The sequence below is a fragment of the Perca fluviatilis genome, chromosome 20 (assembly GCF_010015445.1).
Source record: "Perca fluviatilis chromosome 20, GENO_Pfluv_1.0, whole genome shotgun sequence".
NCBI classification, from domain to species: domain Eukaryota; kingdom Metazoa; phylum Chordata; class Actinopteri; order Perciformes; family Percidae; genus Perca; species Perca fluviatilis.
The window spans coordinates 16,827,741-16,855,423 of record NC_053131.1 but is presented as its reverse complement, the minus strand read 5'-3'; the positions used below and the strand labels follow the sequence as shown (position 1 = coordinate 16,855,423).

General features: G+C 42.4%; 1 protein-coding gene across 1 annotated transcript in view; it reads right to left on the bottom strand.

Moving 5' to 3' along the window:
* Positions 1 to 1,116: 1,116 nt before the first annotated feature.
* The window catches only part of pacrg (PARK2 co-regulated), a 137,059-nt gene continuing 110,492 nt past the window's right edge, over positions 1,117 to 27,683 (bottom strand). The window contains exon 5 of the mRNA XM_039786695.1: positions 1,117 to 1,475. Within this exon, the coding sequence (XP_039642629.1) occupies positions 1,315 to 1,475 (161 nt within the window). The 3' untranslated portion in view covers positions 1,117 to 1,314. The remainder of the gene's footprint in view (positions 1,476 to 27,683) is intronic.

Genomic DNA, 27,683 nt, shown 5'->3' with positions numbered 1-27,683 from the left:
TTGCTAAAGCTTTCATTGTGGCTTGGAAGAAGTTTCCACTGTGACTTTAACGCAGTAGAGAGGATAGTGGGAGAGGGAGTGGGAAATCTGCACAGTGAGGGAACACAAAGTTGGTGAAAGATGCCTACTGAGTTACAGGCTGGTCTGGATAAACAAACAAAAAAAACATGTATGCTGTCATGCAGAAACAGTCACAAATAAACCCACATGCAAACCAAGTGTTCACCAGGATCACTGGGGGGTATTTGAGTTCAAAGGATGGTAACCAAACATGTTTGTGTATGAGTGTGTGTTATCTGGAGGAATGCTGTCGGTCGTCTTTTCTACGCGTCTTCCCCCTGCATGTTTAGACAGGCTCCGTCTCCAGCTGAGTTTGTGACAGAATGGGTACAGTCAGGTACAGCACAATAGAAGCAGTTGTAGAACAGGACAAAAAAACAGTGCAGATGTAAAACATGACTTCATGGACTGAAACAGGAAAGACAGGCCTGCATCACTGGAATCTCACCAAACTCCTTTTCTGTACCTCTCATGCTGCATTGGCACCTTTTCAATTAAAAGCTTTGCAGTGTAGAGATAATAATAATAATGATTTCAGCACAGGAAAATTAACTCCTTAATATGTATATCATAAAATATAATGTAGTATCTAAATGACACTCTGGCAAAGATGTGTCTTGAGTTGCGTTCACACCCTGCAGGCTCGAAAGGTGGCTGTAAAAAGCTAAAATAAATGTAGTTGACATACATGTAAGCTGGCAACAGCTGCTGTTCTCTGTTAAAGGAGCAACAAACCTACTTTTTACAATCAACAGTCAAGCATCAAGCAGGGGTGAGTGTTTGATAGTCAAAAGAGAAAAGTTTCCCTTTTAAATCAATGGAATTTTCAATTCTATGTTTTCATACATTTTTCATCTGATGCATATTGCTGTTTGAAATAAAAGTCACTGTGCATCAAGGATTCCTCATCAGATAGGTAAATAAATCACTAAAGCGATGAAAAAATACATGGATAAAATATTAGGCATATTGGTGTATTTCAATGGGGCACGTTTGTTCTGTCAAGCTTGTATTGGTATTAGCAAGTGATAGTGTTAAATAAACAGATACAGAAAGTTTGACTAGTAATACATTTAATAGGACAATAAAAGGATATGGTACTCTTCTGACACAAAAAGAGAATGATGGAGTGAAGAAGAAAGGGATAAAATAAGAGTTCTATTTAGAGTTGGGGGGGCAGATAAAGGACTGACAAACAGATAAAGTCAATAGTCTGTGCAATGTCAGGGGGCCATCCCCCCGCGCCCCTCCTCCTCAGTTGATCATGCAGGACTCGTAGGTGGGCACCATGTATTTGATGTTTATGAAGGCATCCTCTCCTCCGTAGCGCTCAAAGACCTCCAGAGTCTCCTGGATCAGGTCCCCGATGTTCTCTCTCTTCTGCTGGCTGTAGTCGATGCCATCACCAGAGTTGACTAGGGACAAGGAAACAGAGTCAGACAGACAGCATAAAAAACAAACAAAGATATTTTGGCACAGCCGGGGTCATCGCAGACTGTGAGGTTGATGTCAGGGCTCACAAAACACCACGTGTGGCAATACCGCGATGCTTTGCTGCAGACACACGGCAAATGCCATCCTTCCATCTGACTTCAAACCCACTGGACAGACTGAATTTAATTTACTCCTCTTACGCCATGGCCAGTTGGGACTGAGCAGTTGGGACAGCAGTTTTTAACTGTTCAGCTGAAAGTTTAATGAGGCATGCCTGCAGAGAGGAGAGAAGCGTAAAGGACGTATTAGTTAGAGACGGCTCTGTAGTTGCACAACGCTGCGTTGATGCGCACAAGGCATGAGCAGTGACCGGGAGTCACGCTCCACAGGTAGGAATGTGTGTGTGTGTGTGTGTGTGTGTGCCTTTGTATTAACATCAAAATCAGGTGGTTGTGTACACGTGCTAAATTAAGAATACACTCAGATAGCATAATACACTTGTGACCAATCACAATACAGCAAGAAAGCTGCAGAACCTGACCTCCCCCAGGACACACCCACACCCACACCCACACCCACACCCACACACACACACACACACACACACACGTAGACAGTGCAGCAAAACACAAAATTGTACAACAGAGCGCTTCAGCGCTAGGGGAACTTGTTATCGAAAAAACATTCCTGAGGTGTCCAGCCTTCCTTCTTCCTCCCTTTCATCAGCAGGCACACTTAAACACACACACACACACACACACACACACACACACACACACACACACACACACACACACACACACACACACACACACACACACACACACATATACACACTCACGGATCGTGACTTTATCAGCACACAGCAAACTGCCAATCTCATGGCACTGCACTGGGGGCTCAAAACACTTTTCAGAGAAGGGTAAATATAGAGAGGAATGAAGCGCAGGCGCACGCACGCACGCACGCACGCACACGCACACGCACACGCACACACACACACAGTTTGTTTGCAAGAAATGTCCTGTTCAACTAAAATAACCTGGAGAGAAACAGGGGATTCATTTCTTGGTGCTATAAAATGAAACAAAGAGAAGCAGCGGCCATTTGACTCAAAGCATTTGTTGTACGAGTAAGAAGAGAGGAGAAGAGAAGAGTAGCTGTGATGTGAAGAATGAACAGCAGCACTTTAAGGAGGTCCCCTCAGCCCCTTCTTTCACTCCTAATTAGACCTGAGGAGAGAAGGCGACATTAAACACCTCTCCGACGTCTTCCTCTCCATCCTTTATTCTTTCTCAATCTTCTCTAATCTGTCATCTTCCCTGACAGACTCAAACCCCCCTCCCGCCCCCTCCATCTCTTCGCCTTTCCATCCATCCATGGCCTCCTCGTTAAAACACAAAGAGAGCCGATCCCATAAAGTGGGCTGTTAAGCAGTAACACGCCTATGATCTCAGTCTGTTGCTTTCTGCTCAGGATTCGCTCTCCTGTTTTACATGAAAACGTTTTGACCATTGGTTAGCCTAGACGCAGTGCAACTTTAACAGCTTCAGCTTTATTTAGCAGCTATTTACTGTTTTCCTTTTGGAGAAACAAGAACAATAACAGCATATGCTCAGGAATGCAGCAAGAAAGCTCAAGAAAAGCTCTTTCTGCATCTAAACTAAGGCTGTGTTTTATTCTTGAGCTACCCACAACACAGGCGTCTGCACCCTACTAGTTAGCAAAATCTAAATAGCATCTAAAATGCAGCCATCTAAGGAATAAAAGAAAAAAGGCAAAGCAATAAGGAAGGAATGACGGTGAATGTGTATAGAATAGACCACACATTTTTTTCTTCTGTTTTTCAGTGTAGTTAGGGCGGGTGAGTGGTGAAAAGTCAAGAATAAAGTGACAGGAGTCAGCCGGGTCACTGTTACAGTCTGTTTCAGCTGCATGATGTGTGTTTGTATGTGTGTGTGTGTGCATGCATGTTGGTGTAGGTTAAAAAGCCAGGCCTGTGGAGAGCCACCCTCTGTTAGAGTGAAAATGAGCAGCCAAAGCCAGCCCAGAGGGAGAGCTTGGCCTTCAGACTAGAGAACACGAGGAGCTGGGGAAGAGGTGCGGCTTGGGAACCAGCAAAGCTCAGACCCGTTTACTGGGGCCTGGAGGGGGGAGCAGGGAGGTCCTGCAAAGGGGGGGATTGTTACTGTTGCTATACTGAGAGTTTCAGCCCTTCCAAATGCATTTCTATTGCTGAGCCTTTGGGAGGCCAGTAGCATCAAAAGGAAGAGGCCAGAGGAATTTGCAACGATTCTCAATATTTAAAGAGGAGAAAAGGGAGAAGTGTGTTTAAGCAGGGATGGAGGGAACGGAAGAGAGGGGAGGGGGCGAGGGTGTTAAAAGCTGCCTCTGCAAATGTCCTTCAGCAAAATAACTTTCGCTCTTCTTCTTCTTCTTCTTCTCTCCCCTCTGTCTTTTTTCTCTCTGTCTGCCCAGGGTTGCGGATATTGCCGGAAGCAGAGAAAAGAAATCTTTAAAAACAATCATAATAAAAACAGAACAGGGGGAAAAGGACCCTAGCAGGAGTTGGCTGTCTGTTCCTCTGAGGAAGAGGAAGGGTCGATACAGACGCAGACAGGGGAGGATTCTCAGTGCACCGACATTTGCTACACAGAGGGTGGAGGAATAAAAGGACAGTGGCACAGAAAAGGTGCTTTGTTTCTGCCTTTCATGCTAAATCCCTGGGATTGGAGGGGTCTTTAGCCCAGAGAGAAGGATGGAAGGAAGAGGTGAAATCTATCTATCTATCTATCTATCTATCTATCTATCTATCTATCTATATCCTTCTTTTCATTAAGGTATCTATCTATCTATCTATATATCTCTATATATATCTATATCTATATATATATATATATATATATATATATATATATATATTATCCTTCTTTTCATTAAGGCAGCAGGGGCTGTGCCTCTCTCGGGCTCTGCTGTGATTTCTGCCGAACCCCACCAGACCAACACTAAGCTACGCACAACAACAACAGCTGCAGCCTTCCTCCTCCTTCTTCTCCTCCACCCTGCTCTTTCTCCATCGCTCATTCCCCACGGTCCTAAACAACCTGTCTTTCCACATCAAGCTGAAGACAAGCAGTCACAGATGCAGGCAGCACTCCTCCAAACTAATTTCAAATATATAGAGGATTTTTTTAAGGGGATATTTACTGTTGGGAACTGTAGCTTAAAGGACACCAACTGTAACAGAGCTGTACTAACCCCCCATCGTGCGTTTAGATTTCTGACCGAGGTCAGCATGCAGCATGTGTATGTTATTGTATGTATTGTTATAATCCCCATCATAGCATCCAGATGCAGAGGAGAATCAATGAATGTGAGAGACCTTCTTTTTTTTTTAAAGGGGGTTTGGCCTTGCTTTAAAAGGGAAATTGAGGAATGCAGGTTACAAGTGCGATGGAACAGCTCAAGTTCCAGAAATACTGGGGGGGAGAAAAGCTTTCCAAAAACAAAGATTTCCCCTTGGGAATCAATGGTAAATATGTTCAAATTAACTTTTTAAAACTGCTGTTTCCCTTCAAAACAAATATATTTTTACTTGTTTCCTCTTCTGTAAAAGAGGTGATATAGATTAAGTTATTACTATTAATCTTGTTAAACATAATAATCCAGGTAGATGCGTTTTCCTCTGTGTGAACTGAGGGTATGGATGCGTAGTTTTCAAATGTTTTCCCTCAAGACTAGTATAATATTTAAAATATTATACTGTCTAATATTCAACTTGCAAATGGTAGATAAATACACCAAAACTACATGAAGACACACAGCCACACTTCTTCTTTCTAATTGAGACTTTTTGGGTGCATTTTTTGTGTTGATTAGTATTACATTCTAACTGGATGTACAGTAAATACAATCTAGATACTGTATATGTAGATACTATATGTGAACCAGGCCATAAGAACAAGGAGGGGAGAGTAGAACAGTGGTGGTGAGTGTATGTTTGATAGAGGGTGTATAGGTGTGAGGAGGAGGTGGGGAGTGGATGAGACTATGGGAGGAGGCCTGTGCTTAACAGCAGGGCTCTAATTAAAAGGGCCTCACAGTTGGGTGCCAGGCAGGCCTCTCATAAAGAGACTCACTCTGGCAGAGAGGTGGAAGACACTAGGTATGTATGAGAGGGAGAGAGAGAGTGCATGTGTGTGTGTGTGTGCCACAGGTGTCTTCGATTGAAAGGCAGCGGGAGAGAGTGAAAATTTAGCAGTATGTGTGTATGCCTGTGCATGTAGAGGTTATTATGTATTTTTTGTACAAATGCAGACACATACATGTGGAGATGCACATATACGAAGAGAGAGCAAGTGGACAAAGAGGACGGCATGAGGACTTAGTGTAGTATGATCACAAATCAGGCCTGAAATACTCACACACATGCTCAGAACCTATTCATGCACAAATGGACAGATGTCAGAGTGAGTGAGCTGCCAGTGCTGGACCACCCCCTGAGCGGTTGGGGGGGTAGGGTGCCTTGCTCAAGAGCACCTTGGTAGTTCCCAGGAGGTGAACTGGCATCTCTCCGGCTACCAATCTACACTCTGTACTTTGGTCCGTACAAGGACTTGAACCCTCCGGTTTCCAACCCAACTCCCTACGGACTGAGCTACTGCAACCCTAAAAAATAGGTTTAAGTAAACAAAGAGTAATATAGGAAAACACTCAAGTAAAGTACCAGTACTTGAAAATGTTGCAGTACAATTGCTTCTTTACTCTCCAACTTGGTCTCAAACCCTCTTCTTTATCCAGAATGGTATTTCCCTCTGCAAAAGTCCCCAACCCCCTTTTCCTCTAATGGATAAGCCAGAGGCTGACAGACAGCACAGCTGTGGCTCTCTCTCACACACACACACACACACACACACACACACACACACACACACACACACACACACACACACACACACACACACACACACACACACACACACACACACACACACACACACACACCTGGGGCTGGGCCCATTCCCACTCTGTTGCTTTCCATCTCAACCTTTGTGTGTGATCAATAACAGCATTTCAGCTTAATGCAGCCAGCCAGAATGAGGGCCGCAGTTTAAGACACATCATCACACACACACACACACACACACACACACACACACACACACACACACACACACACACACACACACACACACACACACACACACACACACACACAAGCACGGATATCCACATGAGGTTGCGAGCAGAGAAGTAAAACAATAGGCTCATGGCCAGCAGTAGTTTATTAAACCCCCAACCCCTACACCAGCCATCATCTGACTGCTCATGCTTACTGAAGTCTAACCTTTGCTGTAGGTCAGTAATCTCATTTTCCATGTGTTCATCCAGTGCAGCAGTGCTCAGTCTATAGGCTAGCTGCAGCTCAGTGCCATTTCAACCCGGTGAAAGTTGAACATCAGCAAAGCAGTATGGCAGATGGAGGGGAACGTGCCAAGGTCAGATTACACAGCAGAAACTAAGGGTGGAAGAATGTGTAGACAAGGTTGAGACAAAGACGTAACCTGCTGAGGATGCTCCTGAGCTGCACAAAGCTGTTAAGATTCCCATCGATCTGGCTCCCACTGGCTTACTAGTCTACATCTGTACGTAGGTATACAGGAATTGAATTCCAATTCCACACTTCCGCCAAAATCGTGCCATGTCTTTGGCTAATCTTTGCTTAGAAATCCCAGGCTGTGGGAGGGATTCAAAGTCCTGTAGGGGTAAGGTAGGAGACTCACTCTTCCACACCTCACAAAACCCTCTTCTTGCTCATTTCTTTTTCAATTAGCCAACTAGACCTAGCCATGACCGAGAGCAAATCAGTTTGTGCCATTTAGTCATGGTATTAATGCACAAAGGGGGCTCATCTTAGATGATGGATCAATGCTATTTTCCAAGCTGTTAACATGCCCATTATTGTTTCAATTACCTCCACTCAGATAATGGTTATCCCAGTCCCATCTTATCCAATTGTAGCCTGATACATGCATCTGAGAATCAGCTCCAGTATGCTTGTCATAGCCCTATAGGAAAGAGTCATCTCATGTGATGTTAACAGGCATTTTACACTGATGACTCGGATGGGCAACTCTTTTTTTTAAATTATTTTCAAATTAGACTACACGTTTCATAGTTTGTGTGTGCGTTGTTGGTGACAAAGATCTTTGCAGCCTGCTGTATGGATATGGTACTTCTTATCACAGCTATGGCCAGACAGAGGGCTGTGTATTACCCAGCGCTGCCTACAGATCGACACCAAGGCGCTGCAGCTGCTGAGGTTCCTATAAAACAGAGGTCCACCCTGAAATCTTGGTGTTCTCATGTAACACACATGCCCAACATACCATCTTTCTCCCAAGAGAGGTTTTATATAAGTTAGAGATTACGGGCTAACAAAAGAAGACTGCAGTGGTGCAATACCCACTTGCAATCACATTAGTAAGAATAAATGTAAAGGCTGTGAATGGCTGTAACTTCAGCTGTATAAGGGATTGTCTTTTATAATATTTCAAAACCCCAACTTCTGTAGAAGTGGAAATATATACAGTATATTACAGTAAGATCAAGAGAAAACTAATCAGTACAGCCTACCACCAAGGACCTAGCCTTTCCCCACTCTGCCTGTCTGTGTCTCTTACTGGCTGGGAGGAGAGTTTCAGTGCTGTCAGGTGTGAGTCAATGCCGTCAGATGCGATCTCATTACGCCAGCTTACCTCAAGGTTAGCAGTGGGCTGCTGGCTAGGCACAAAATCGATCTGCACCAGGGACAGGCGTTAAAGGCCACCGCGGTGTGCAGTGGCGCACACACGGACTCAAGCCAAACAAGCACTGCACTTTGAAATGCAAAGGTTCACTAATGCCGGTGTAGGCACATTACATGTACATACACAAAGCTCTGAAAGCGCACCGTGATGGAGTCTAAAGCCACGGGGAAAGGGTGCAGATTAACATATTAACACATTGCAGGGAATTACCTTGCCTTTAAACGTTCTAATGCATGAAGCAAACATTTCACCAGGACCCATGTCTAGTCAGTGGTCAAAAAGTTGTCCTTATCTTTTTGCTTTATTCATACAAATTATAAAAGACCCTTTAACATCATCACAAAATAAATAAGATTTTTATGGTATCACTTACAGTAAAAGAAGGTCCTGATACATGAAAAACATTTGCAAATATATCACATCATACATATCTCTTCAACACCTTGCCTGTTACCTGTGAACCACAGGTTACGTCAGATAACATTTCACAGTCCTCTAATGATGTTGTCTCTCATTGCATCAAATTTACTCATAGCTGACAGCAGAAAGACTGTCTTCTACTTTTTAACTGGTTTGATAGGAATCCAACAAACATTGACACGTTTTTGCATGCTTCCATCCATCAGATCATCAAAGTAAAAAAAAGGCCACCACTATGCATGCTTCTTCTGAAAATGTCACAGCATCATTGATTCCTCAGATCAGAGTATACAGAGACATGAAATGAATGGCTGTCACAAATAATACATAAAAAAGGAGTGAATATTTGTATTTCTATCTTGGGTTGCTTGCGACCTTCAGTACCAGAAGCTAATTGTGAAGAAATTAATATTCATAGAAAACAGTATATCTGTTGTACCTTTGCTCTGGTAGCAGGTGTCCATACGTGGGGGATACCGGCACCTTGCTAAGGCTATCCTGTCTGCTCATTTGCACATCTTAATGGCTACAGAGAGCATATGTTTAAGTTGCTACAAGGAAATTACTCTGTTTAAAAAGAGATTTACTTTTCTTTGGGGAAATGGTGGCTTTTGAAAGAAACATTACAGCACAGCTTGTACACAGTGTGGCTATTTTGTTTCATTTACACCTCCACTGTGCAAGTTTGGATGCACATATAGTATATTTATACTCACGTTTTGGTCTAAATAGTGTGAATAAACAGATTCATGTTATATTATGTTAATGTCCTGAGGAGAGCCACAAAATAAGAGAATGGGAATTGAACATGTTGCTAATGGAGAGACTTTCCTGGTGTTGCTTGTGATTAATTTTATTTGATGTTTGCGAACAAAAATACACTTTGCATGTGGCTCACTTCATGAGCTCTCATGTACAAAATCAAAATAAAGGGCAGAATTCAAATGTAGGTGTATCAATAAAAAATCCAGAGATTTTTTAATTATGCTTTCCCTGATTTTGACTCCATGGCAGTTATGACAATAAACATACGTGAAAATGTGTTTGTGAAATTATTAACTTGCTTTTAAAAGCCTCAAAGAGAGATAAATGCTAGCTTATTGTCAACACCATGCCGTCACTCATTTAACTGTATATTGATCTACAAACAGAGAAGAGATATTTCAAAGGTTTACTACCGGACAACGGAGACTTCGGGGATAGAAAAAGGGCAGAAAAGAGTTCAGATGATCAGAATAAGCTCAGGGAATTACAAAGCAAATCACAGGCAGGCCTCATATGACATCTGAAAAACATAAAGAAATGGATGAAACCAGGCTGCTGATGGTGGAATGACATGGACAACAAAGAAAGGAATGGACTCAGAGGAATCACTCTCATAAGACAGCACATGTCCAGACAGAAAATCATGTGGGTTTCAGGAAAACTGACAAGGATGGAGGGACAGCGAGAGAAACGTAGGGAGGGAAAAGCGACAGAGAGCGAGAGAGAGAGAGAGAGAGAGAGAAAGAGCGAGAGAGAGAGAGAGGAGAGGCCGAGCGGTGTAGCAAATTCAAAGAGCGATTCTATTTGTCCTCTTCACTCGTCACAAGAGGAACATTTGAAGTGACATGCTCATTTAAGTCGGTGACAAATCAAAGTCGATCACTGATATTTTCCCAAAGCACGGTGAGTATCCTCTCTGCACTTCACATTTTTGCAAGTCATTGAAGGAACGTGATTGTAGCTTAAACATCAAAGGAATAAGGTGTGCTTTAGCTCCTCAAACGCACTGTATTATCTCCCCCTCATCAAAAACAGTGTCATTACTGAACTGTGTGAAAATACTGCGCGCACACACACACACACACACACACATTTATGTCCATAAAATCACTTTAGTCTTCATAACCACTTTAGCCTTGGAAGCTGCCATCAATGGAAGGACAAAAACACGCACACACACACACACACACACACACACACACACACACACACACACACACACACACACACACACACACACACACACACACACACACACACACACACACACACACACGTACAGGAACAAACGGTGAGCGGTCCAGCCCTTCCATTAGCCTAATGAAGTGGCTCCCTAAGATGGATGACATGACATCACCTCCACTACCAATCACAATATCACCCCTAAAAAACCTTCCACTAAAAGCCCCACACCTCCCCTCCAGCCCCCATTGCTTACTGCACCAAATGGACGATGAGCATTCCAGGACCCATTCAGCCCCCTCACAACACTTTTATTGGTCTGGCTATTTATCTCTTTAATGCAATTGGCTGGCGCAGATGCCTATGGATGCGGGGGCTAGTAAATCATGGTGGGTTGGGTCGGCGGAGTGTTTAAAGGAAGTTTGGTTCAACAATGACAATGGCACCAAGCGGACGTCTGCATTCAGAACAGGAACAGGCAGGGAGAGGCTACGGGAAGCCTGAGGGCAGCAGCTCCTGGGGACATGGACATGGAAGAGTAGAGTATGTCCACACACACACACACACACACACACACACACACACACACACACACACACACACACACATATATATATATATATATATATATATATATATATATATGATCCACACAAATGCAAATGAATATGGAAGTCCATTGTTTTTTCTCCATTAACACACAAAGTGAAGTTGTTCAACCACTTCCGTTAAGACTCTTTTAAGCGGATAAACAACAGGTCAAACAGGATATGTGACTGCAGGCTCTGGTGACAAACAACACTCTGAAAATGGCCTGAAATGCTGTGAAGCTGATGGCTCAAATTTCCATACTCACTCACACAAGATTTACGTGCCTTTCCATTGTTTTGACATTTCAGTGTGGATGGCAAACTTAAAAAAACAAACAAACTATACTGTAGACAAAAAACAAAAGGCAAACAAACAACAGAATCAACATGGCCTAAAATACTTCTTGGTTGAGGGGAAATAAACTCCTCTTCACCCACTCTATCCCAGAAGGACAAAGAAAAGTGTTTATGGGTAGAAGGATGCAGGTACAGGCATCCATAAACAGTCAGTGTTTTACAGGCAGCGGCACGGCCCGAGGGTCTGTCAAGGTTTACGAGTGCCCAGGCCCTTTAAAGCAGGAGTGTTTAAGTGTTGTATTAACATAAAGCAGGGCAAGGTGTCTGTTGTAGTCAGGCCTCACACCAGTAGCACACCGTTTACTGTTTGTCACAGAATGATAAGCTGAAACGGACATGTCATCAGGACCAAAAATAGCCTAATATCTTCCTGTGCTTGTGGATGTAAATGATAAAGAAATCATGTTTTAAAGTACTCATATTAGACTTTTGGGCTTTTTCCCTTTCCTTTATTGTGCTACATATCTTTTTTGTGCACGTTATAGGTTTACAAAGTGAAAAAGCCCAAAGTCCACCCCAAAGGGACTTACCATCTCCAACAGAGAACACTATTCACAAACTGCTCCAAACAGCTCTATTGTTCTATGACGAACGTGCTTCACTTTGTAACACACGTTATAATGCTCGCCTAGCTGCTAGCATGGCACGCCCTCATACTCTGCTTCTGACTGGCTAGTAGTCCTTACCTGGCTACTGCACATGTATGACTCCCAACAAAGATGGAATAGAAGTGTGATGCCTCACTCTGTAGCTAAAACAGAGAGCTCAACACATATATATTTTTTAAATTAAACCATGTAAACCTATTCTGATATAACCTCTAAATACAATTATGAACCTGAAAATGAGCATAATATGAGCACTTTAAACATACATGTGGTGTAAAGATTGAAATGTTGCAAAAATAACGAGCAAAATGTAAAATACTGTAATTGTTACACAGTAGAAGCTGTGGTGTGTGTAGTACATCTCAAAAGCCGATATTATTCAAACTATAAACTGTGATACCAAAAGTCTTTGTTGTACAAGCACATGCAACTAAACTCACACAGTCTCACTCAGTTCCAATGTCAATTTGGCTTCGTTCATCATCGGACTTTCCACAGGCCAACACTTTGTGCCATTAGCCAGCCCGCTCCCTTTTTTCTCCAGCTCTTATTTTTTTGCTTCTCTTACTCCAGAGAGAAAAAAAATGCATGTTACTGATGATAACACAATAAATGCTCGCTATGGAAAACAGGCTTCGCTGCCCAACTGGACCCTGCATGCGTGTGTGGTGGTTTATGTTTGTGTGTGTCACCTTTACAGTATGTTTACTTATTATTAGCAGATGTCCCTACCCACTGGGGAAGGTACAGTCCAAACAGAAGCAGAGGGAAAGAAGAGAGGAGAGGAGGCATGGGAGGATCGAGGTGTGCGTGGGTATTGCGCGTGTGCTGGTACAGCAGTACCACCCCAATGTGAGTCATAGGACACACTGTCAGCAGCCATCTAACATCACACACTGACTCATTACGCTGGAGGAGAGATGACAACAGTAGCCATGATCAAGGAGAATGGAAGAGGCGCTTCAGTGAGAGATGGCGAGAGGGTGTGCAGTCAGCAGTTATGGTGGTTGCACGAAAACTTACAGATGTACTCAAATACATACACAGACTTAACATTTATATGCAGGGCTCTCCATATTGCTGATCAGATTTAGTCATATCATACACATTTTGGTTGGAGTCCTGTCCTCCTAAGAAAATCAACAGCATCAGTCGTTTCAGCAAATGCCCAGAAACAATATGAAATCAAAATCAAAATCAAAATAAAGGGCAGAATTCAAATTTAGGTGTATCAATAAAAAATCCAGACATTTTAAAATTATGCTTTCCCTGATTTTGACTACATGGCAGTTATGACAATAAACAAACTTGAAAATATGTTGGTGAAATTATTAACTTGCTTTTAAAAGCATTAAACTAGAGATACTGTAAATGCTAGCTTATTGTCAGCACCATGCCAAGGCCATGAGCTTCATCAGGTTGTGAGTGTAAGCTCTGTTAAATCATTTACCTCTATATTGATCTACAAACAGAGAAGAGATATTTCAAAGGTTTACTACTGGACAACGGAGAGTCGTTTCAGCAAATGCCCAGAAACAATATGCTTCGGGTCAAGCCTTCGTAAGCCGTAGGCGTTGTGGCTGTAGTGTGATGGGAGTAAAGGACAAATTTGATGGATGGGTCAAGAAAATGTCGAACTTTAACACAGTAAACCACTGTCAGTTTCCCACTTCTTAATGGCCGTGAACGTTGGTTTCTCTTTTTTTTCTATTATTCAATTCCGGGATTGGAGAAAAACGTGCTCTGGTTTATTGGCATTCCTTTAAACCAATCACAATTGTCGTGGGCTAAGCGCCGGACAGTGCCACGGTGAAAAGCCTCGGGAAGGAACTTGTTTGGAATTTATTTATTTATTTGTAACGTGTATGTTCAAAGGTTGTTTTAGTTGTGCAACAGAAAACTCAGATTGGACAGACAGTCTAGCTACATGTCTGGATTTACCCTGCAGAGATAACTACTTAACCCTAGTACTCATAAATCCACCGGAGTTTAGAATGCCGGCTGAAAATTTGTGACATCCGGCATAATTTCACCTGAACAATCCCGGAAATGAAACGTCGTGGATATAGACTAGTCAGACTTATCATCCACCTTTATGTATGTAATCCCAGAGCCTGTCCAAATGGAACAATGGTTTCTTTTAACCCAAACCAAAAACCCAAATAGTCTTCAGAACGTGGTGTAGATGCAGCGATGGCAAATTAATGCCACTCTGTGACATCCCCCTTCTCTACCAGAGAGCCCTAATAATCATGACTGCTTAAATAAAATCACCACCTGGTATGTCGACAGAGGAGGCTAATTTATAACATATGCCACAACAAATGCCATCTCAGGTGGGAAGCAAAAATTAAATGCCATGATGTACCGGATTTACGGACGAGACAGTTGCGTTCATTTAATTATGTCACTTTCTTACGCTCTGTCGAGAATGTTCACATGCTGTAGCACTGAATGGTGGAAACACACTGTGATTAGCATTTTGTTTTGACACCTTTTTTTGGAAATTTGCTTAGAATATGCAGAACAAAAACACATTTGGTAACATCCTGACGTCAGACACACACTGTATCCCTACAGGTTACGGAAGGCTGCATGTGTACGTATGTGTGTGATTTGATTAGGGCTTTGAGATCTGAATTACTTAACTGTTATGTGCTCCTGCAACAGAGGCCTTCATGTCGCATCCATACATCACCACGCAATATCTACACAATAAACATCTCCCTTGACAAACCCCACATTTGTCTGTGGATATGTTGCCAGTGGACAGTTGTTTTTTTTCAAAAGGTGTGTGTATGTGTTTCATGCATGTCATGGCTAGTTGAAGCTTACAGGTATGTTTTCCTCGTAAGATGCTGATGTTCGTGTCCGCATAGAGAGCTGTCCCCTGGCCAAGTGGAAAGCAGGACCATTAGGACGGCAGAGAGGGGACCATTTATTTGGCTCTTTTCTGGCTGTGCCTGTATTATCTGCCATGATGCTATTTGTCTGAGACCAGCCAAGCCGCTGCTATGACAGGATGGGGGAGATGAATGATGGGCACAGCCAGTTTTGCTTCACTGACAAACTGGGGCAAGAGCTAGAGGGATGTGGCGAGAAGAACAGAGAGAAAGAGCAAGGGTGGAGGCAGGGAAGGAGACTGAATACATACGGGAGACACCACGGTAGCCGGTCGCCAGAGGACACAATTTACAGCACCTGTTGGCTGTGATTGATCAAAGGAAGAGGAGAGAGGGTAATGGTGTGTGGTCTGACACGGGATGAAGTGATGGGATGGAGGAGAGGGTTAAAACCACAGAAGCAGAGAAAAATAGTGTGTGAAAGAACGAGAGGGATATTGGGTTGGAGGAGGATAATATAGACAGAGTGAAGAGAAGATGGGGAGTGAGGAGACAAAAAAGCAAGGAACCATGAGAAAGAAATAGAAAAAGAGTGGGAGATGAATAAAGAGAAAAGGTCGACGGTGCAGGAATGTGTGAGCAACAGAGACGGAGGGAATATATATTTGTCCCCTGATGGGAGTGTATTAGGAGTCCATCTGTGGAGAAATGAGATCAGTGGTTGACTTAGTGGTAGAGGAAGACTTTGCTGCCCTGCGGCTTACACACTGACTCAACACCCTCTCCCCTGTCTCTCTCTTTCACTCTTTGGTCTCATACAACCTGCAGCGCATTTAATCTGCTGGACGATTTTGTGTGTACGTTCAGGTTTGTGTGCATGCGTGTGTGTGTGTATGTAGGCATTATTACCCAGGCACCTGTCCCACTCCACCTCTACATCAAATGACTGGGGCAGTCTCCTCCACTCGTCTCTCCTCACTATCTCTTTCGCTTCATCCCAGCTGAGACCACAGAGGAATCTCCTCATAGAATCACCCAATAAATCATCTATCCACCAAACAGACTTCTTGGCAAACACTCTTACTGGGAGCTTTCATTTTCAATCTAAACACACAGGACAGAGAGTGTGTGTGCGTACATATCCTGTATGTGTGCCTGTGTTTGAGGAGGGAGTCAACTAAAAAAGCAACATCCCTGTTGTGTTTGTTTATATGAGCACTGATGCATATGCTTATATTTTGTAATTTATTATAGGCAGCTTTTAGAAATCCCATGCATGAGTTAGTATGTGAATTTCCCTGTTGTGGGATTTATAAAGGATTTAGAATCTTGAAACGTTTGAATCAACAGTACAGTACAATCAAAAGCAATCAACTGCAATTTCAATTAACTGCCAACAGTTTTAGGGGACAGACAATATAATACACTTGAGTGATAATGCTCGAAATTCAGGTACAACTTTGCTTTCTTTTTGTATATGTATAGATGGAGAAATGTTTCAGAGTTAGTAACATTCATCCAGTTCAGAATAAGTGGGAAATTATCCAATAATGCAAATGTATTATTCAGTCATTGGCTTAGTGTTCTGTAACACATTAGCTTTTTCAGCAGTTTCAACTTAAACACTTACATTATAACTAGGCCAAATTTGAACTTAACAAACTGCTAGTGCAACTGGCTCCTACATATATAGTATGTGTGTACACTGTGCATATGATCACATTTATCTCACACACACAAACCACAGAGTGAGGTAATGGTGCACCCAAAGTGAGGTGCACCCAAAAAAAAACCAAAAAATGATACTCCACCCGACACACGAACACATGGAGTACATATAACACAACACAGATCTCCTCGCCCCAGGAAACCACATGACGAGATATACAGGCCCAGGCCTGGTGCTGGTGATGTGGTGACGGAGGGTGCCAGAGGGGAGCTAGAGGAAGGAGGGGAAGAAGGTAAGCCTGAGGGGGGAGGCAGATTGGAGCGCCTGGAGGCTGCTGAGGAGGAAGTAAAGGAGGAAGAGAGATGTAACACGAAAGGAGAGCAGCAGAGAAGGTAGCTAGCGGTTCATAGTATCTGACTGAGATTACTCTGCCGCTGGGCTTACCTGATTACATCCCAGTGCTGCAGGACAATAAAAGACACATGGATTGGCGTGAAAAGGCGCACACACACAATCTACACACTCTGAGAGCCAGAGGGCCCAATGGGAAGCAGCCGCTGCAACTCTCCAGTCTGGATGGATTTGGACATCAGGGTGGACTGTACTTTTGTATTATATAAGGTGTGCGTGCGTTGTGGGGAGAGGAAGAATTACATCAGACGTATAGTGAGTTCACCAAAGTTATTCCTCCCTCTCGCTCTTCTCTGGTTTCAGAGCAATCAACCATAGGCTCTTATAATACACACTCTCTCCTTGCTCAAACTTTTCTCTTGATCTATCTTTCATGCCTTGACTGGGGTGTACGAGACGGAGCCGGAGCACATTGCACTGCAGCCCCCCATATAGAGTCACAAAATGATCCTGGCCTTATGAGGACGAGGAGAGAGTAGTTAATAAATCATGAGTGTCTCATTTTCTCTTTATAAAACTCTCATTTACTCTGTGGCTCATTTTTTGTGTGTCACTCTTCTCTCACTGTCTTTTCTTATTGCTTATCTCTCCGGCTATATGGAGTTTGACCAGTTACCAGTTGTAGAATTTGATGGCTTATTTTCGTTAACTTTTACAAGTGCCAGGCTCATTCTATCTTAACCAAACTGACCAACTTTCCACCTGAAATTGTGGATTTAAGCCTGCCAAATAGCGTCTCAGCTGAATGGTTAGTCAATTTGAGAGAATTGATATTTTGTCATCTTGAAGAATCTGGTTGTGTTTGTGATCTTCAAACTGCACTTCAAACTGTGGTTCAACTATTGATCTAAAAGTTGGAGCTACATGTGATTTGTTGTGTCAAGTTCCAGTTGTTCATCTTTCTACAGAGACAGTTATTTTAGCTAGAGCTGAAATTAATGAAAGAAAATAAATCAGCAACTAAGTCGTTTTTGAAACGCTTGAGGGTATTTTTTTTTTTTTTATCATTAAGGCATTTTAGGCCTTTATTTTTATAGGACAGCTGAAGAAATGAAAGATGGGAGAGAGAGAGAGAGAGAGAGAGGGATTGACATGCAGCAAACGGAGTCGAACCCAGGCCCGCTCCACCAACTGAGCTATCCAGGCTCCCAACAAAACAAGCAATTTGAAGACATCACCTTGGACTTGCTAATCGATATTTCTTACTATTTTCTGAAATTTTATAGACTTACAAATTATTCGATTAATCTGGAAAATAACTAAACTAATCTTAAATTGCAGCCCTACTTTGACTTCACCTAAATGATTTACATTGATATACACTGATGGTCAAATACATATTGTGGTGCATTGTAAATCAATCCCTTGTGAGTTATGATCTCCAAATTTGGTCCTTTATTAGGATTATGATATTTAAAGCATACTAATCTTCAGGGAAAAAGAATTTGACTTCCATGCCCAAGAGAGAGGGACGGAATAGAGTCGATTAGTCATTCGTGGTGAAGATCATTTATATTAATAACAAGCGGGAGTGTGCCTGCAGCCGTGCCTCAGCTCATGTCCCTGCGATGAATGCTTTATTGGTTGGTGTCCAATCTTTCTTGAATATTCATTATTAGTATACATATATAGATTTTATGCAGTCATGGGTTTCATTCCCTTTAGCGATTCTTTTTAATCTCTATGGGAGTAGTACAAATAATTTAATTCCTAGAAAAAGTTAACATATTTATCCAAAGTAACACATATGAGTGTAATATGTCGCTGCAAGAATTTGGCTCTTTTGAGTCATAACACACTACTGAAAAAGAACAGATAAAACTTAAATACATAAACACCTTTCAAACTAGATCCACTGCAATCTGACAGCCTGATATGAATGTGTTTCTATTCCAACAAAGATAGTGATTCTGTTACATATGGATCCACTCTGTCTCTCTATCTCTGACTTTCAGCTGTGCCCAGACACTCTGTGTGGCTCCCTAAGGAGAAAGGTTACACCGCTGATCTGCTACAGTGCAATCAGACTTGAGACAGAGCCTTGAACTACACGGCTCGCGGGCCTCCTTCAGCTGTATCATGCAGAGCGGCAGCTGGATATGGGCGTGAGTTAGAGAGAGGCAGATGCACAGAGAAAAGTTAGAGTGGGAGGTGGAGAGAAGCCAGTCCAAAAGTTATGAAGTATGCCCCTTGAATAATCAACGCCCAAATCAATTTGTTCAACGTCTAAGAGAAGCGGGCGGACTACAGAGGAATGTGGGGAGTGGGCGGTCGTTTAGCAAGCATCCAAGTCCATATCTCAGACAAACACACAACAGCCAAAGAGTCCGCCTGAGTCCTATGGCCAGGAGGGATGGGACAAAAACATTCACACTGCTTTTTATCTTTTATTTTTCATTTTTCTCTTTCCTGCTTTTTTTGGTTTTCGATAGATGCTGCAATGCACATCCAACTTTATTCAGACTTTTTAAATTATCAATAACTACTTGTTTAATTCTATCTACTCTACATGGCCAAACGTATTAGGACAGCTGAACAAAGTGTAAGAGCATTCTGAAAATTTCACCCATATGTGATGATGTTAGTTTGTCCATTAACTATAAAGCTAATGTTGGAGACGGTTAGCTTAGCTTAGCAGTATAGACTTTAGGAAAACAGCTAGCCTGGCTCTGTGCAAAGGTAAAAAGAAAATCCACCAACTGACACATTATGCATGGTTTGTTGAATCTGTATAAAAACAGAAATGTAAAAACAAACTACATAAGCCCCTTGTAAAAGCAAGTAATTTTTACATTTTGTTTTTTGTACAAATTAAACAAACTAGATATAATGTGTTCATTATTGTGCTTCAGAAATGATGGTAGGCAAACTTTGTTACCTTAGGACAGAGCAAGGCTAGCTGTTTCCACCTGTTTCCAGTCTTGATGCTAAGCTAACTGCCTTTTGGCTCATGTATTGTCGAAAAAGGAAGAGGTCTTCCCTAAAAAAAGTGGGAAGCATTAAAAAAAACAATTAAGTGGAACTAAGGTGTAAAACCCAAACTATGGAAACCAATGAAAAGTATATAAAAATCGGTGTATTATTATGAATTCTTTTTAACTTTTGAATCATGCGTCGATAAAGCTTCATTGGATTGAACCTAAGTGAGAGCGAGACCAAGGGAGTAAGTGAGCATCCAGATAGTGTACCTATTATGGGGAGCCTCTTAATTGTGTTTTACAGTAACCGCAGCCGAGCTGGCGCGTGCATATGTGACGTCATGAAATCTCCGTGACTATTTATACCTGCGCTGGTGGTCGCGACACTAGTCGCAGTCTTCTCCTGAACAGCGGTGGCGCTAATGAGCAAAGGTTACCGACGTTGCTCTTTCTATGGACTAGAAGAAGAAGAAAAAGGTAAACAACGGCAGAACTGGCAGCATCATTGCCGTCAATGCTTCGATTTGATTCAATGACCTACTTCGTCGGATTAAGCCTTTCATTCACCATAAAATAGCTCATCTTAACCCAGTAAGTTTACCAGACAGGCTTGTAGTCACTCTGAGAGTCCTGGCATCCGGTTGTCGGCGAACTCATTCAGGCCTCCTGTTTCCGCTTTGTCGCGCGCCGCTGAAAAAAAAAGAGCCGTGCGCGACCTCGGCTCGTGCGCCATAAATCGGACGCACCGGCCGGATATTACATCATTTTGACGTCACGATGTCGCGCACCACCTTGGCTGCATCTAGTATATAACGGCTTTTAGGCTAACAAGCCATCACCTCCCGTTAGCATTCCATTGACTCCCATTCGTTTTGGCGTCACTTTGACAGCGAATAACTTTACACCCGAAGCGTTTAAAGACTCTTTGTCCACTGTTTATTTCTAAAGAAACTCAACAATGTATAAAAGGCTCCATTACCTTGTATCTCACGTTATAGCTCCGTAGCAAACGTTTTTGTAAAAATGATTGTGTCATAACCACGCGACTTTCTGTCTCACAGTAGAGAAATTACCGTATAGTCAGGAGAAGCTCGCAGGCAGTTTTGACTCACATCAACTGTTTAAGTTTAATTATTGATGTTAACTAGCATTTTAGTTATCAATAATTAGCCTGTGCCTATGTTATCTCCTTACATATACCTACGCTCTCCGTCTCTGTAAGATTGGGAATGATTGAGATTTCTCTTGGCACAGCTACCAGAAGACTTACAACTTTCAGACAGGTTGCTCACGTCACATCTACGTCTTCGAGCTCAGTTTGAGGCTGCGCAGTAACGCTCAGCCATCACCGGAAAAGTGCTTCTAATAGCCTTCACTGGTCTCCATCAAAGTCTACGGCGTCGCTGTGTCCATTATTTTACTGTCTATGAGCAAGACAGAGAGAGATGCAGTGCAGTAGGGCCTACATGTAGATTGACTAGAAAAGGCCTGCAGGCAGCAACTGGCCCACTGTGCCCAGCTTAATAAAGGCTGCCATTTTACAACCACACCTCTCAGCATGTTGATTTTAATACTCTCTTTTCCTCTTTCTCCTGTGTCTTTCTCACTTCTCACACTTTTATGTGTTTCTCTTGTTACAAAATTCTTACTCTGCCTGTCTTCGGTCTCCCTTTTACTCACGTATTACTCAACACTGGAAAGAGAGTTCCAGTATACCTAATGCGGGGGGGAGGACAAACGCTGGTCTAACTAGATTAGCAAGTATCCTATTTCTCACATTGACAAATTAATTTCTGTACAAATTAAATGAAGGAACCCTCCCTTGATAATTCCCTAGGAAATTGAAGATGGTTTTTAAGAATGAAATAAAACAGCAAATCCTTCTACGTGAGAAAAATAAATCTAATTAGCAGCACAGCAAAATAAAGGTAGGCTTATAAATTAGGAAGAAATTAAGGGTTGTCAGAATATGGTCTATGACGCTGAGAAGAGAGGTCGCTACTGAAGAGGATTAGGGTCCAACAGAGATTCAGAGAAGGGGAGAGGAAAAGAGAGAAACACTGGAAACAAAAGCCAGCCTGGTCTATTACAGGATGTGCTATTTTCCTGCAGGCAATGGTGAGGCAGCAGTAAAAGACAATAATAAAAGTGTGGGAGAGGGCATGAGATGGAGGATGGGGAAGAAGAGTAAAGGGGAGAGAGTAGGAAAAAAACAGCACCCAGACAGAGACAAAGTGAGTGGCAGGCAACGGCACGATGCTGTCTGGGCTCAGGCTGTTCAGATCCCCTGACATTTACAGAGTGGCCGATCGCTCCTTGCCATCCTCCCCTTGAAAAGTTCAAACGCACACAGATCCACAGAGGAAAAGCTACGGTGCGTGGATTAACGCACTCTCTCACATCTCTCTGCAGGCCTCCCTTTCATCTTTGTGTGTTACGGCTGTCACTCCGTTTGTGCTTCACTCTGGTTTCACGTCTGTCTCCTACCTGTGTCTATATCTTCAGCAACAAAGAACACATTCACAGTCTGATTCAAAAACATGGTCAAACTTTATCTGTGTGCGTGTGTGTATTGTGAGTTTGTGTTTGCTGAGATGTCCTGGCCCAGCTTGGGCTGGCTGACAGAAAGACAGGTAGGAAGAGAGGTGTGGGAACCGAGGGTGGGGAAAGGCTGCTGAGACAGGCCTAATTAGAGTTGAGCAGTCGCCCAGCTTTTGGCCAAGCAAGGGATCTCCCTGCCACTACCACCTCCATGCCATCTACCCCCCACAGCTTCATACACTCGCAAACACACACACACAGACACACACACACACACACACACACACACACTTGCTGACACATGCTTGTGATACATTTGGCTAGCTCACTGGCTGGGAGGAGACACCGAATGCACTTCCTCTGACCTCAGTGTTTTTCTTGTTTTTGTGCTGGAGCAGAGGAAAACTGATGTCTCTCTTTTTTCGCTGTTAATATTTCTCTTCTCCTTGTTTACAGTTTTAAATTTCATTTCAGTCTATTTTCAGTTTGGAGTCACTAGTAGAACACATTGAAAACATGGGTAAAAAGAAGGGAATGACATGCAACAATGGTCTCCAGCTAGAAACAAAGGCCACTTAACCCCCAGACCACTACGCCCCTAATTCTATTTTAAAATAACATGTATGTAGGAAATAGGTTAAGGGGGCACTGGGTTCTCTGCTTTAACACTAGAGCAAGCCTGTCACAATATTTTCTGGGTTGAACATTACACTACAATGAACTTAAATGAACCGAATACGATACTTCCTCATGGGCACCAGGCTATACTACATGTCTCACAATAATCACGGCAATAAAGCAAGACTATATACGTCTTGCTGAATAGTGGGCACTGTGGCCACAAGTGGTAATTGAATTTCCCTTCATTTCCCAAGATTCTCATTTTGTCAGTTGCTTTAAAAACACTATCATTAGAAGACCTGACTGAGAGTAAGTAGAGTGGGAACACAAGCAGGAAACAACAAACATGTCCCTTGGAGAGGCACGGTGTTTCCTTCTTGTTTCCCTGTTGTGATAAAACCACTGACAAGTTTATCTGCTATATGGCACAATGTAGTGTGACAGTAGCACAAATAGAGAACAGTCATAAAGTCCGCAAACAGAAAAGGATTGTCAGTTACATACAATATTTATGTAATGTTTGCTAATAGCTAGCTACCATTAGCTACCGCAAGCTACTGGTCAGACCAGACCAGATACGGCTGTGGCAGCTAAAACTCTGAGTCAATTGAATTGAGTAAAGGCCAATTTGAAAGAGAAAGCTTAAATTAATAATACAAACAGAATTTATCATCTGTCAACGCACAATAGATCACACTGATATGATGTTGAATCTACAAGGATGATAGAATAAAGTACTGAAACAGACAAAAAATATGCAAGTACCATGACCAGGCAATAACTTGAGAGTCATTTTAGTGCCTTTACTGATGATCTCTCCAGCTATGAGGCTCGAACTTTCTCTGTTCTTCGTCTCGCCTACCCCACACGCAGCCCTAAGCGAATCAGCGTACGGAGATGATGGTCGGCCTGCCCTCTTCATCACCTCTTAATCAGAGTGCTGGCGCAGACTGCCCAGAATTGGATCAACCTCAGGGACCCCTGTTGCTGCTTTCCTTCCAGAGGTCAGCCTCACATCACATCACTGTCTCCGAGGCAGCGGCACTCGCTCTTAAATGAAATCTTATTTCTCCCTCTCCCTCTTCCGGTATCTCTCTTTGTCTTTATCTCCCGCTGGCTTGATGTATTAACCCGGGCATGATCTTTTGCAGCCCAGACCAGAGTTACTGGAGTTCTCGCTCTTTATTCTGAGCATTGCTCGTGTTTTGCGTAACACGTTAGTCTAGACAGAATTTTTCAGTCGATATTTCCAAGACCAAAATTTATGATAAATGATTAACAAGACAAGCAGTTATTTTGACCGTAGCTAAAACAGGCATAGCTCTCTTGATTGGATTCGATTGCAGGAAAGCTGCAGTGTAAACAACACTGATTGCACATTGTCTGCAGGAACTCTTACTTAGTGTCCAAGATTAGGGTTTGTCTCACCTTCCAAGGGCTTGTGAACAAGAGAAATCCGAAAATGAAAGAAATAAACCTAGCAGCTGCCAAGAATAAGTTTTACCGACTAAGATCATAATGTATTTTTCATACAAATGTGTTACCTTGCCAATGCTTAAACACATTTTATTGCATAGAATCAATTAACTCATCTAACAGCAGTTACTCATTTTAAGTGTGCCAAGTTTACAACAGTGTGACGTACAACTACAGTAAATTAAAATTACAAGAGAGCATTCTGTTAGCACCTCAGTACTCCCTGGAGCCAGACTACTGCTTATCACTTCGTGAATATACGTCTAGTAACAACCAATTGAAATGCTCACAGGCATTTTATTCCAATTCTGTGACAATGTTTGGTTTAAATCCCCAACCTTTCTTTGGGCATCGCCTTCATGATGTGTTGGATTGTTATACCGTTACATTTTCAGCCCAGATATATATATACTTTATGTCTACAATGTTAGATGTATATACAATACCACTGAACCCTATAGTGTCACAGATGGCCCTGATATAGCCACCAAAGACCAACTTTACCATGAATTGAAGGTTTTTTTTCAGACACTGATTTCATGCTATTGAGTATAAAAATGCGTCTCTGGGTAAAGAGGGATACAAAGTTGCAATCTGAAGTAGGTTTGTGCAAGAACTAAACTCACTCTACATTCAAATTGTTTCTAGTTTAAACAGGGTAATCTTCTTCTTTCATGTTCTACAGACTTGAAAAGTTTGGCCTCTGACTTTTCACCGTGGCAGGCTGGCATAGAGGACGTCAACACACTGACAAGGATCTGTTCATGACGTGTGTCTTTGGTTTCATTTGTCTGGCTACACACACACACACACACACACACACACACACACACACACACACACACACACCCACCCACACACACACACACACAACCACGAGGTGTCAAGACACAAAAGGCATTCAAGTGTGAATGTACTGTGTTTTCAACTTCCTGTTTTCCATCACATGTTTGCATATCTAGTGTGTTAGTGAATGTGTGTCTTTCCCTTCCAAGTGAGTGTCTGTGTGTTTGGGCGCTGGTGCTCAGTTAACCTTGTTGGCATGAGCTCACACCTCCACTGTGTACAGTGAGCACATGAAGGAAGCATCACCAATAGGTTTCAACAACCACACACCCACAGACACACATATAATGTAAAGACCTGCTTTCCTGACTTCCATTTTAGAGCCACATCCAATATGTTGCCTGATGCTTTGCTCCTGAATCATTCCCCCCAGGTATGTAAGCTCTTCATTAAAGCTGTAGCAATCAGAGGAGGAAAAAGTACTGCTCCTCGTAAAGAGAATAGATTACTTCCCCCATCTTTCACAGAAAGCTGTTTGCTAGAGTAGACACTCTCCTCCATTTTCATTAGCAGCTTGACTACTATATATTTTCCATATAATTGAGGTTGGAACCTTATGCACTGTAATGGGGCTTTCCATAACAGTCTTTTAAAAGTGAATGCCTGCCATCCTTGGGCACTGTGCGATATTGGCTTGTGTTGTGTAGGGTGTGTGTGTGTGTGTGTGTTATCAAACAAATCACTCCTTCTCATCTTCTTCTCGTGCTACTTTTCAAAGGCAGCTTTGTATATACAAAGGCATGTCCTCACTTTTTTCCGAATCAATATCTGAAAAATGAAAGACAGAGATGAAAAATCTAATCTCTGCTTTTCTTTGTTCAGAAGATGCAGATTTGCTATTCACAAGCAAGACCCAGCTTAAACACGAAAGGTGGCTGGGTCTTTGTCATGTACGGCCATGCACTTTTAATTGGTGCAGGACGGCAAACTAATCATAATCTTTTGAAATCCCCTTTTACATGCTTGTTTATGCACGAGTTTAAAAATCCCCCTAATCATTGTTTTATTTTACTTCTTTTTATGTTGCTTTTATGTTCCGTCCTTTAATTATGTTTTATGTTTGCTGTGGTTTTATGATAAGATGTTTGTGCAAAAAAGAGATTATAATATTTATGATTATTTCATAAACTACAAATCACAGTATAGGCCTAACAGTAGGGGCCATTCTGTAGCCTAGAATGTTGAAAAACATCAGCTTTGATACACTTACACACTGCCTCTTTAAGCAGAAAACTGGGTGAGTTGAACACACCAGGTTTCACTCAAACTAGTCTCTTTAAATTAACAGGCAGGAGGTGAGATACTACGGCATGGTTATATCTCGCATGTGTCAAGCTGCAGAACTCAAACACAACGCAGGCAGAATATTTCCCTATCATCTTCAATTCACCTCAGTTCCTCAATCAGACGGAAACATCTGAGAAGCTCACATCTGAGGGAGACTTAAGCTGATGAAAGGTAGCAATCAGGATCTAGACGCAAAGTAAAGTCAAGACGGTCAATGTTAAATGTAAGATAAATGACTTGGCTAGAGCAATTTAAACAGCTAATAAAACATCGTGAGTCTGTCATAAAACAGCAATTTTCAGACTTAATTTATCTTCCAAGGGGAGGGTGGCCCTGGACTCATCAACGTGATTTGGCTTTGCTTTCCACTACAGATGGACCAAAATATAGAGGCGACACTGTGGCATGATATGACAAAGAGCAGTCTTTTCTCAATACTGAAATCCATCAGGGAGATGTAAGTCATATAACTGTGTCCTCCTACCCATCTGGCTTTAGCTTTCAGTACCATCAGCCAACCTTTGAAAACAAGTTCCTCAGTAGTATGCATCAAGCAGACCTACCTGCACTCTCTCTGCATCAGCCTATTAGCCCAGCTCACACCATCAAACCTTCTTACAACATAGACAACTCAGCTCCCCAAAGTTAGTGCGGGTGATTTGTGGCAGTGTGTAAATTGGAAGTTGCGGTCTGAGTCAAAGCAGAGTCATAAATAGGAGGGAGGAGAGGACGGCAGCACTCTGCCAGATTCGGGGCGGGAATTGATGAAGGCCAGAAGTCTCACGTAGATGAGAAACGCTTTCTTAATAACTATCTAGTCAAACACATCACTCTGCTCACTCCCCA